We start from the raw sequence: 11,159 nt of genomic DNA on the forward strand, positions 1-11,159 counted from the left end.
CAAGCAGGCAAGGCAAGTGCTTCCCCTCAAAAAAATGGAAAAGAAAATCTGACAGGGTTATCACGATGTTTCCCCTTTTGCCCTTCTCCTCCTCCACCTTGGCTCCTTCCCATGTTTAAACCACAGAAGACGCGTAATTAACGCCCAAATAAAAGCTTTACCAAACCAAAGGTCGGAAGTAGAATACTCAACCAAACCTACTGCGGCGAAAGACCCACAGACATGCGGAAAGGCAAGAGAACATCGCAAAAAATACGCGGCTTCCCCTTCCACCCGATCTCTCTCTCTCTCTCTCTCTCTCTCTCTCTCTCTTCCACACCCAGACGTGTTGAGCTGTTTCCCAGTCCGTCGTCCCCTTGCTTCAGCTCAGCAGCATCAGCAGCTTCCCCCTCTCGGCTCTATCCATCCTCCCTCCCTTTCTTCATAAGCTCACTCACAAACGGAAGTGGAGCGGAGCCAGCTGCAGAGTAGTAGAAGGCTAGAAGTAGCAAGCATTGGGGGTTTCGTGTGAGAGGGATTGCTGGGGGGTGGCAAAAGGAAAGGGAGGCCCAGGATTAGCGTGTGGCGGAGTGGGAGGCTATTTTGGGAGCGGGGAGGACGAGAGGCGTGGCCTTGGCCGGGGGAGGCGGCGGCTTCTTGGACCGGCCATAGATGGCGCCGTGGAGCGGCTTGTGGGGCGGCAAGGCCGGCGGCGACGCCTACCGGGGCACGCCGGTGGTGGTCAAGATGGAGAACCCAAACTGGTCCATCTCCGAGATCTCCTCGCCGGAGGATGACGACGAGGAAATCTTGGCCGCCGGCGCCCGCCGCAAGGGGGGCCGCACCAAGAACGCCAAGCAGATCAGGTGGGTGCTGCTGCTCAAGGCGCACCGTGCCGCCGGGTGCCTCGCCTCGCTCGCCTCCGCCGCCGTCGCGCTGGGCGGCGCCGCCAGGCGAAGGGTGGCCGCGGGGAGGACCGACGCCGAGGCCGGAGTGGTGGCCGCCACCGGTGAGAGTCCCGTCGTGCGCTCCAGATTCTACGCCTTCATCAAGGCCTTCCTCGTCGTCTCCCTCCTGCTCCTCGCCGTCGAGGTCGCCGCCTACATCAACGGCTGGGACCTCGCCGACTCCGCCCTCGCCCTCCCCGTCATCGGCCTCGAGTCGCTGTACGCCTCTTGGTTGCGCTTCCGCGCGGCCTACGTTGCGCCGGGGATACAGTTCCTCACCGACGCCTGCGTCGTGCTCTTCCTCATCCAGAGCGCCGACCGCCTCATCCAGTGCCTTGGCTGCTTCTACATCCGCCTCAAGCGCATCAAGCCCAAGCCCAAGTCCCCTGCATTGCCCGATGCGGAGGACCCTGATGGTGGGTACTACCCCATGGTACTTGTCCAGATACCAATGTGCAACGAGAAGGAGGTTGGTGTAGTCTGTCTCTCCAAATACGCAATTCTTGTCACCTAACGTGCAGTCTTTTGACAATCTGTTTGTTGTTGGTTTCCTTCAGGTGTATCAACAATCAATTGCGGCCGTGTGCAACCTTGACTGGCCGAAATCCAACTTCTTGGTTCAGGTGTTGGATGACTCTGACGACCCGCTAACACAGACTCTGATCAGAGAGGAGGTGGCAAAGTGGCAACAGCAAGGTGCCCGGATTGTGTACCGGCACCGAGTGTTGAGGGATGGTTACAAGGCTGGAAACCTCAAGTCAGCCATGAGCTGCAGCTATGTGAAGGATTACGAGTTTGTTGCTATCTTTGATGCAGACTTCCAACCAAATCCTGACTTCCTGAAGCGCACCGTGCCACATTTCAAGGTGAATTGTGGGAAATTCACCTTCTGTTATATTTGCAATCCTCTCTTTGGGATCCTAATTCTGATTCATCCATTGGACCATTGCAGGATAATGATGAACTTGGGCTAGTCCAAGCAAGATGGTCCTTTGTGAATAGGGATGAGAACCTGTTGACTCGATTGCAATATATTAATCTCTGCTTCCACTTTGAGGTGGAACAGCAGGTAAATGGGGTGTTCTTAAACTTCTTTGGGTTCAATGGCACTGCTGGGGTTTGGAGGATTAAGGCGTTGGAGGACTCGGGTGGATGGATGGAGCGGACAACAGTGGAGGATATGGACATTGCGGTCAGGGCACACCTCCATGGCTGGAAGTTTATATTCCTGAATGATGTTGAGGTACTAATCTGCTGGAATTTGATGTCAAAATCTTCTAAATTGTATGTTGGTTGTTTGTCCATGTTTTCTGTTCTTATCAATTGAGCTGATTCTTTGTCATATTGTGGACAGTGCCAGTGCGAATTGCCTGAGTCTTATGAGGCTTACAGGAAGCAGCAGCATCGGTGGCATTCCGGTCCAATGCAGCTATTCAGGCTCTGTTTACCGGACATCATCAAATGCAAGGTGTTGTAATGCTCTTTTTTCTTGTACCATATCTCTTAGACACTACTGAATAATCAATTTATACTATTAGTATCTTTTTTGATAGGAATCTGTAGTAGTTATGATTCAAAAGAACTATAATTGTCACCACAAATAATGTTTAACTTTTGATGCTTTGATGCTAAAAAAATAATTTGTTTGTCACTGCAATCTGGGTCTAAGTTTTGTTGTTTTGGTGTATATATTGATTTTTTACGACAGCACTTACTCACTTTTACCAATTAAACAACTCTATGTAACTCTCAACTCCAAATAGCATGCTGAGCATATCATGTTCAATTAATGATTTTAACATGCTAATGAAAATATTAAAAGCTAGATGTCTGGTGATCCGAATGTCTGGATCCATCCAATGCATTGCTTGGAACCTATTCTCTGCAAACCTTTCCTTAGTGCTGCTTAGGTTGATACACTTTTAAGATGCTTTGTCATCATTTGCCTTCTACACGCTGCAGAATAGAACTGTAGCTCTGTTTTTTTTTTCATGGCCTACTTGTAGGCTAACATTAATCTGTATGACATGCTGCAATGTTAATACGCTACTATAAAAACTTGCTCCTAGGTTATTTTAATGTCATTGTTATCAATATGATTTACCTTTCAGACTCGTAATCTATTGTTTATTTACTTTATTTCGCTCCACTGCAGATTGCGTTTTGGAAGAAAGCCAATTTGATCTTCCTGTTTTTCTTGCTGCGAAAGCTCATATTACCTTTCTACTCCTTCACGCTCTTCTGCATCATCCTCCCGATGACAATGTTTGTGCCTGAAGCTGAGCTTCCTGACTGGGTCGTGTGCTACATTCCTGCCCTGATGTCCTTGCTCAACATCCTCCCTTCTCCGAAGTCATTCCCTTTCATCATCCCATACCTACTCTTCGAGAACACCATGTCGGTGACAAAGTTCAACGCCATGATCTCGGGCCTGTTCCAGCTTGGAAGCGCCTACGAGTGGGTTGTGACCAAGAAATCAGGCCGCTCATCGGAGGGCGATCTCATCTCCCTGGCGCCCAAGGAGCTGAAACACCAAAAGACTGGCTCGGCGCCAAACCTCGACACGGTTGCAAAGGAGCAACTCGCTTCGAAAAAGGACGCGAAGAAGAAGCACAACCGGATATACAAGAAGGAGCTCGCGCTCTCGATGCTCCTGCTAACCGCCGCGGCCCGGAGCTTGCTGTCGAAGCAGGGTATACACTTCTACTTCCTCCTGTTTCAGGGCATCTCCTTCTTGTTAGTAGGCCTTGACCTCATCGGCGAGCAGGTCGAGTAAACTGTGTAAACAGCAATTGATAGATGTGAAAAAAACAAACGGTGAGCCACCATGGGGATTGCTGCAAGGGGTGTGTTACTGTCATGGCAGCAGCCCTTGGCTGAGATTCGAAACATGCGTTGTGCAGCTGTGCCTTCCCTGGATTTCGTCCTGACTGCACGCGCAGCATGACCCACAGGCTCCTCCCACTTGTGAAGAGAACCTCCTCCTCCCTCGAAGTGTAGATACAGTTTACCCTGCCTGTAAATTGCGCCGTGGCTCTTCCTGGCAGGTCCCCCCTCCATTCTTTTGTAACAAAATTTTGGTGTTCTCGTGTGGGATCTACCTTGGATGTAACGACACACTTGTTGGCCTGTACGATTGATGAAGGAACAGAGAAATGTCACTGGATCAGAAGCCTGGAAGCCGTCCGGATTAGATGTAGCTGCACCTGCACCTGCACGCCGGTCTCTTGCCCTACTTGTGATGAGTATTGTAGATACCTACACTCCTCCAGATCCGGATCGTGAGCTTGTCCATGTGTGTTTGTTGCACCTGTCCCCGCCTGACGCTGGGGAAAGTTGAGGGTTGTCGATCGCGGGGTCACATGATCGGAAGATCTGTGTCTCCTCCAATGCATTATTCGTGGATCAAGGTTCCAGCAGCCGGTCAAACTGGTTCCTTCTGTCGGATTGGAGTACATTTCTCTTCCTGATTGCACATGTAAGCCAATGTCAGACAATCAGAAAGAAAGGAACTTCTGTAACACTGACGTTCTACCGGTTACGATTACATGGCGTGTATGCTTGGCAGTTGGTACAGCTGGAGCAGAACCGATTTCCTGGCCATAAAAATGAATGTCCCGACTCGGATAAAATGGAACGTTTGTCGCGGCTGCGAGGTGTCATTGTGTCAAGTGTGAAGCTATTAAAAACTCTATCCGGGAGCACACGCATCCTCAGGTGGCAGCGAAAGAGAAACCCAAAGCTCTCTCGACTCCACTGGAGCTGAGCTGTGAGTAACCGAGACCCCTGCCCTCCTTCCACCTTATCGCCACGCTCACGCGCCGCACGCACATCCCCGCGGCTGCGAGACAGCTGTGCCGCGCCGTTTGCCAAGGCATTTTCTTCTCCTGGTCCAGGACGGAGCAAGCAACCAAGCGAGCGCGTTGCGCGTGACGTCTCGCCCCGGCCGTGGACGCGCGCGCGCGCGCGGTGGTTGCGAGTGAGTATTCGGGTGTTCCGAGCGGAACAATAATAATTGGCGCGCGATCGAGTGCATCTTTGTCTCCGACGCCGCCCGGCCCGGCGGCGTTCGGTAGCCATCTCCGTCGTGCAGTACAAGCCAAGTGACTGGAGATTGCCTCTGCCCCTGATGGGTCTGCGGTACGTGGGCTTGACCCCCTTGCGATCATGGCGAATCATGGCCCACCGCGACTCCGACTCGTCGGTCTTTGTAGTGTCGGATCCCGTAGCTTAATGATGGATTTGTCTTTGCCGGTAGCCCAATTTTTCTCTTTGCTCAGATGATGGTGACGTCATGCATTATTGCAGGGGGCCAGGGGCGTAGTGGAATGTTGTGGGGTTGGGATTTTTTTTTCTCCTACTAGACGTACTGCAAGTAGGAGTATCATGGAGCGTGTATTTACGGCACCGACAACACGTACGGGGAGTGGCACGCGCGACAGTTAAAAAAGCACGGATAGAATGAGTAGTTGCAATAACTTACTACTGTATAAAAGACGCGCAGTTGGCACTTGACACTGACAGGGGGAAGCACTGTAACCGTACAAAACCGGGGTCGCCGGTGCGGTGTGTACAGCATTACAGGCTCTTCTCCCTCTACGGTCACCACAGTAGTCTAGCAGCGAGCGACGAATGTCCACGGGCCACGGCACGTCAGAGGGCCAAACCTCCTACTGGGCCTCATTCTGTTCCGGACTTTTGCCTAGCTAACCTCCCATAACAGGCCAAGCCCAGATCCCTCAGGCCTTTTACTCCGGCGTCGGGCGGCGGCGCACGCAGGCACGTGACCGAAGTGCTCGGCGGTTTCGGCAAGCCGGTGACGATCGAGCGCGGCAGGTGCGGCAATTGTTGACGTGCGGGGCGCCGGTGCAGGCGAGCTCCCCCACATCACACGCGTGGAACGGGCACTCATCTACCGCCAACTGCGCCGCGCGTCGCCGCGGGTGTGAACTGTGAACTCGGCCGCGTATCAGGCGGGCTCTGCGACGCCCCACGCGCGTCCCCGGCCGAGACGACGGACGGAGAGCGCGCGCGCCGGGGGCCGGGCCCCGGGCATAGGTGCGACGCGGCGGAGCGGACCCCGGCTTTTCGGGGCGACGAGAGCTGGCCAGGCTTGCTGATTTCTCGGCCGCCTACGTCACCGAGATGGAGTGGCGAAAAGATGTGTGGATGGAGCGGTGGACCATCGCGCCGGCCGACCTCGTCCCTCCAGGTGTTGGAGACGCGACATGCGCCGCCGAGGGCCACGCAGCCGAGTACCATGATTACCATATGAAAACTGAGGCTAGAGATCAGATCAAAGCCTGCGCCGCCGGACACGGAAGGGTAGAGTGGTAGCGGTAGCACGAATCTAGCACACTTAGCGCATGCGAGTGAATTCAAGCACTGGGAGGAAGAGGAACACACTGAACAAGCACACAGAAGAATTGTTGGCAAACTAAACTTGGCATATTTTTCCATGTTGAAGTTAGGAGATCAACACTAAACCATCCTACTCCAAATTAGCGTTGGCTACTGGAGGAGATCCATGCTGCTAGCAGTTGCTGTCGCTGGCCTCGACATTACAAAAAGAAACCTCCCCTCGCAACCCAAACGGAGGAGAGGAATCACCTGAGGCCAAGCAAAATCAAGCACAGCTAGTTAGTCCCCACTTGAGAATTAGACCACGGTCGCTGCTACTGCTACTAATCCTTACCCTGCTGCTGCTGACACTAAGCACGCACGCCCTAATTCATGGAACAAAACGAACAAGAGTTTTTTGAGTGTCCACTTCCAACCCCACCAAACCACAGCCATGGATGCGCTGCTGTGCTAGTGCACCGACATGTTCACGCGTCGGTCCACGCGGCGAACATGGGCAGGTGCGCGATGGACACGCCGGGCCGCGCGGACACCGGCGAGGGGGAGACCCAAGAGCCCAGCGGGAGCGGGCAGGCCAGCTTGGACGCCGCCGCCGCGGGCTTGGTGAAGAGCATGGCGAGGCCGCCGCCACCGCCAACGCCCCGGTCCGGGCTCTGCTCCCGGGAGTTGCTCACGCTTGGGGCCAGCGACGACGCGTTCGACATGTGCGCACTGGCGCCGCCGCCGCCTCCCTGGCCGGCGGCGTCCACGGACACGACGTCGTGGAGCAGCGAGAACGCCTCGCTCGACAGCAGGTCCTGGTGCTGCCCCTTCACGTGCAGCTCATCCGCCCGCGCGACGCCCGGAAGCGCCGCCGCCGCCTGGATCCTCCAGGTGTCGGCCGCGCCGCAGCTGCCGGCCTGCACCACTGCCGCCGCGGCGCTGGCCACGGCGTCGCCCTCCGAGGCCTGCTCGCTGTCCTTTATGCGCCGGACCTGCTCCCCCGGGAGCAGCGTGTTGCTCTCCATGATCTTGTCCACGTCGTAGCGCGTGATGTCGAAGTTGGTCACCGCGTTCAGCCCCCGGAACTTGATCGCCGCCACGTCGTACGCCTCCGCCGCCTCCTCCTGCGTGCCTGTCAAAGAACCGGGCCACCACACACGCTTAAGAACACAAACACACGTCCGTGACAGCAATCTGATCTGAGCTGCAGTCGAAATGCGTTTTCAGCAGGCGGTGGTCAAACAGGCAAAGCGCGAAAGCGACGGTGATCGAGCGAGCGTGCGAAACGCGGCAGCTCCAATCCAAACCCGACCAACCCGACTGCGGCGACGCCAGCCTTAGGAAAAGGAGACCGAGCGCAGCGCATGCATACGCGAGGGCTGGGGCCGGCGGGGCGATGCATGCGCCAGCCGGAAGGGAAAAGCGCGCGGCAGCGGCAGCAGAGGATGAGAGCAAACATTCTTTGGGGAGGAGGGGGCCAGGGCGTCGCAGAGCAGGGCATCATTGAGCTCCCGCTCGGGTTCCGATCATTGAGACTGGACACCCTGCGTCCTCGAACCGTGACAAACCTCTGGCGGGCAACGGCCAGTCACGCTGGCGATCATGATAGGGAGGCATGGAATGCATGCAGAGCTCTAGATATGATAGATAGATGCTAAGCGGATCAGCACTTTGTAACGACTCGGAAGCATGAGGGATTGAGAGTGATGTGGAGAAGAACACGCACTGAATGTTCCCAGGTAGAGGTCCTTGTTGCCGGAGACGCGGCCGATGCGCGCCTGCCACCGCCCGTGCTGGTGATGCCTGCGGCAAATACTAGCACTCGTTTCAGTGAACTTGTTGCAGGAATTAGCTCTTGTATTCGGCAGGCACCGATTCAGCCGAAAGATAGCAGTGTGCACAAACCTTGTCACTCCTCGGTAGATCGAGGCGCCGCGAGAGAAGCCACTGCTTTTCCTGCAGCAAAAATGGCGATCGATATGAGCATACACACACACATTTGCTCCATCGCATTTTGAACAGAGAATGATCCCAAGCATCAGACGCTCAGAGCAGGATACAGGCGAGGTTACCTTCTGAGGTGCGCCACGTACTCCTGCCTGGTCATGTTCTTCATCTCCTCCAGCTCCTCCCTGTAGTCCTCAATCTGCGGATCCGTGCAAACATTAGCAATAGCTACTACCTCCGTTATCTATTCGGTGCCATAAAACTATGTGATCCTGTCTATAATTTTGGTCAACATAAAATGATTTAATTTGGAACTATAACGGATATAATTTGGAACGGATGGAGTACAAAGATAACTACATTGCGATCACGCAATCACAAACAGATTCAGACTGACTGTTCAGCTAACTAACCGGGAAGTTGATGTGCGTGGACGTCCCCCAGTACTTGAGCGCCGCCAGGTCATACGCCCTCGCGGCCTTCTCCTCCATGTCATACCCGCCTAGCCAAACCAAAACCACAAGGAGACAAAACCTGAGACCTCTTAACCTCAACAACACCTGAACCATGTGCCTAGTCTACAGTCTACAAGCGATTACTGATCCAAGGCACGAGACCACCAGTGATTAAGTGTGAAAAGTACACGCACTTACCGAGATAAACTGCAGTACGTCACAGGGGTTGACGAATCCCAGGGGTGAAGCCGTGAAGGTTCAGGGAGAGACAAGGAAGTGCAGTTCATTAGGCTGTAGCTCAGGGAGTAAGCAGTAGGGGACTGAGATGAATGGCGTAGGCTGCCATGGCGGCAGTGGCGCGTACCTTGCCGGCCTTTCCGGGTCTGGCCTTCCTTCTTGCAGCTGTTGTCCCAGAGGTGCGCCTCATACCTCCCCGTCCACCTATGCCTGCTTTTACACGGTGGAAACCACGCGACTAGTGAGCGACTCGTGGCTGGGGTGGGCGCCGACCGGGTGTGGTGGCGACGGCAACGGCGTACGGACGGGTAGGGATGCGGTGCGAGGGTATATACCTGGTGACGCCGCGGTACTGGGACGTGCGCTGGCCGAAGGTGTCGATGGACTTGCGGTGGACGGTGGGCTGTTTCTGCACGGCGCCGCCGCCGCCGCGCTTCTTGCTCCCGTCCATTCCGATGTACTCGGCGACGGCGTCGGCATGGGGATGGGGGCGTGCGCCGGCTTGCATGGTGACGCAGCTGGACTGGGACCCGGTCCCGGAGCTCATGGATAGGGCGAGCGGGTGCAGGTTGCCCTGCACCGGCAGGATGGCTCCGGCGCCGCCGTTGACGTCGTAGCCGTCCCCGCCGCGCGCGGCGAACCAGCTCGCCGCCATCGCCGCGGCGGAATGCTCGTCCACCAGCTGCGCGTGGCCGCCGTACACGTCGTGCCCGTGCCCGCCCGAGCCGGGGATCCCCGCGCAGTGCAGCGGCTGCAGGTAGCCGGCTTGGTCCTGGCCGTGCCCGTGGCCGCCGCCATAGTAGAAGCTGGAGTTGTCCAAGCTCAGCGCCATCGCGGGGCCCCCGCCCAAGAAATCCTCCAGCTTCGGCGATGCCGACGACACCACCACACCTGATCGATCACAAGACAAAAACTTCTTAAAACCAATCAAGAAACGTGCGTTGCTAGAATAGAAACAAACAAATCAACCAAGAACACAACTGTAGCAAGTACGATCGAGCTAGTACTCTAAAGATCTCTCACTTCCTACTAACATGGAAACAATGCCATTAATGGAGCTAGCTTACCGTGGTGATCTTGCTCGCTCCTATGGAGGGCCTCCATGATGCAGAGGGATCCGTCAGACTTGAGCGGCATGGCGGAGAGCCCAGGGTAGAATCCCCCGCCGCCATTGGCTCCCGCCGTGGAGACACCATCCTGGCCGCCGCCGCCGAGCGCGTAGCAGAAGCCTGCGGGGGAGGCGCTGACGACGGGAGGGTAGAAGAGGCCCCCGTGGTGCTGCTGCTGCATCTGCACGGCGTTGGAGCCGTCCGAGCCGTCCATGGTGGCCGCCATGTGAGGCGACAGCGAGAAGCCCAGCCAGCTGCCGCCGCCGCCGACCGCCGCGTCGCTCCCGCCGGTGCTGCAGCTGCTGAGGTTCTGGCTGCTGTTGCTGGTCATTTTGGGGAGACAGGGCGGGCAGGGAGGGAGGAGGACGAGGACGAGGAGGGGGTTGGAAGAAGAGACGATGAGAGATCAATCATTGGAGAGTACATGCCGCAATGATACCGCCACTCTCCATGGCTAGCACAGCCTGCGCGGGTTTGGAGGGGGACGCTGGAGGGCTTCGGTTTGTGTGTGGGTGTGCCTCCCTGCCTCCGTGCGAGGGGGTGAGATGTTAGCTAAGCCAAGCTAAGCTCGGGTGACATGTGCGCGGGGGACGGAGGAAGAAGAGTGATCGATGAGGAGAGGAGAATGTGTGTGGGGGTAGCTTTAAAGCGTGCAAAAGGAATGAGTTTGCTATCGCATTTGACCCACACGCAAGAAAATATTGGTCGGACGAGACGGGGATCGGGGACGTTTGATTTCGGAGATGCCACGTGCTGTCTAAGGATGAGTTTGGTTTGCTAGCATAATCTTAGATTATGATTTGTATCTAGGGGACACACTTATTTGAGACAGCCTTATACAATTCATAGATCAGCTAAATTCAAAAGAAAGGTACTCGCTTACTCCCTCCGTTCTCGGTACCCAAATATTCAAAATTTCAAAATTTATTCTCAAACATAACGGTTACTGGGCACATTTAATCTCTTGTTCATTTAATTTTTCTTAGAATTGACAAGATTAGTTTAGCAGATTAGTGTATTAGTTGAAGTGGACTCCTTATTATCCGTGTCTGCCATTAAAACAACGAGACACCTTAATTTTCTACATTATAATTTACGGATACATTTATTTTTTTTCAATCTCCTTAATGTATCATGAAATC

The 11,159-nt window shown here is 55.1% G+C and overlaps 2 protein-coding genes across 2 annotated transcripts; one reads left to right on the plus strand and one right to left on the minus strand.

Annotated features, from left to right (window-relative positions):
- Window positions 1-202: 202 nt before the first annotated feature.
- On the plus strand, window positions 203-4,098 carry LOC117838511 (probable xyloglucan glycosyltransferase 9). Its single transcript, XM_034718559.2, has 5 exons — window positions 203-1,395; window positions 1,484-1,792; window positions 1,879-2,169; window positions 2,281-2,394; window positions 3,082-4,098. Exons 1-5 carry the CDS (start codon window positions 652-654, stop codon window positions 3,700-3,702), a joined length of 2,079 nt encoding a protein of 692 aa, XP_034574450.1. The 5' UTR covers window positions 203-651; the 3' UTR covers window positions 3,703-4,098.
- A 2,221-nt stretch (window positions 4,099-6,319) lies between these two features.
- LOC117835866 (AP2-like ethylene-responsive transcription factor CRL5) lies at window positions 6,320-10,664 on the minus strand. Its single transcript, XM_034715183.2, has 9 exons — window positions 9,976-10,664; window positions 9,244-9,799; window positions 9,036-9,118; window positions 8,870-8,878; window positions 8,630-8,718; window positions 8,342-8,415; window positions 8,175-8,225; window positions 7,996-8,072; window positions 6,320-7,401 (listed from the first exon to the last, which is right to left on the minus strand). The coding sequence occupies exons 1-9, from the start codon at window positions 10,346-10,348 to the stop codon at window positions 6,755-6,757; spliced, it is 1,959 nt and encodes a 652-aa protein (XP_034571074.1). The 5' UTR covers window positions 10,349-10,664; the 3' UTR covers window positions 6,320-6,754.
- Window positions 10,665-11,159: the final 495 nt, after the last annotated feature.

This window comes from Setaria viridis, chromosome 9 (assembly GCF_005286985.2).
Source record: "Setaria viridis chromosome 9, Setaria_viridis_v4.0, whole genome shotgun sequence".
Classification (NCBI taxonomy): domain Eukaryota; kingdom Viridiplantae; phylum Streptophyta; class Magnoliopsida; order Poales; family Poaceae; genus Setaria; species Setaria viridis.

What these genes read in the sequence shown, in the direction of transcription:
- LOC117838511 (XM_034718559.2), top strand. Translation starts at nt 652, where the DNA reads ATGGCGCCGTGGAGCGGCTTGTGGGGCGGCAAGGCCGGCGGCGACGCC. An exon ending in TATTCCTGAATGATGTTGAG is followed by an intron (nt 2,170 to 2,280) that starts GTACTAATCTGC and finishes TATTGTGGACAG; the next exon opens with TGCCAGTGCGAATTGCCTGA. An exon ending in CGGACATCATCAAATGCAAG is followed by an intron (nt 2,395 to 3,081) that starts GTGTTGTAATGC and finishes GCTCCACTGCAG; the next exon opens with ATTGCGTTTTGGAAGAAAGC.
- LOC117835866 (XM_034715183.2), bottom strand. Translation starts at nt 10,348, where the DNA reads ATGACCAGCAACAGCAGCCAGAACCTCAGCAGCTGCAGCACCGGCGGG. An exon ending in GAGCGAGCAAGATCACCACG is followed by an intron (nt 9,800 to 9,975) that starts GTAAGCTAGCTC and finishes GTGATCGATCAG; the next exon opens with GTGTGGTGGTGTCGTCGGCA. An exon ending in CCACGCACATCAACTTCCCG is followed by an intron (nt 8,416 to 8,629) that starts GTTAGTTAGCTG and finishes ACGGATCCGCAG; the next exon opens with ATTGAGGACTACAGGGAGGA.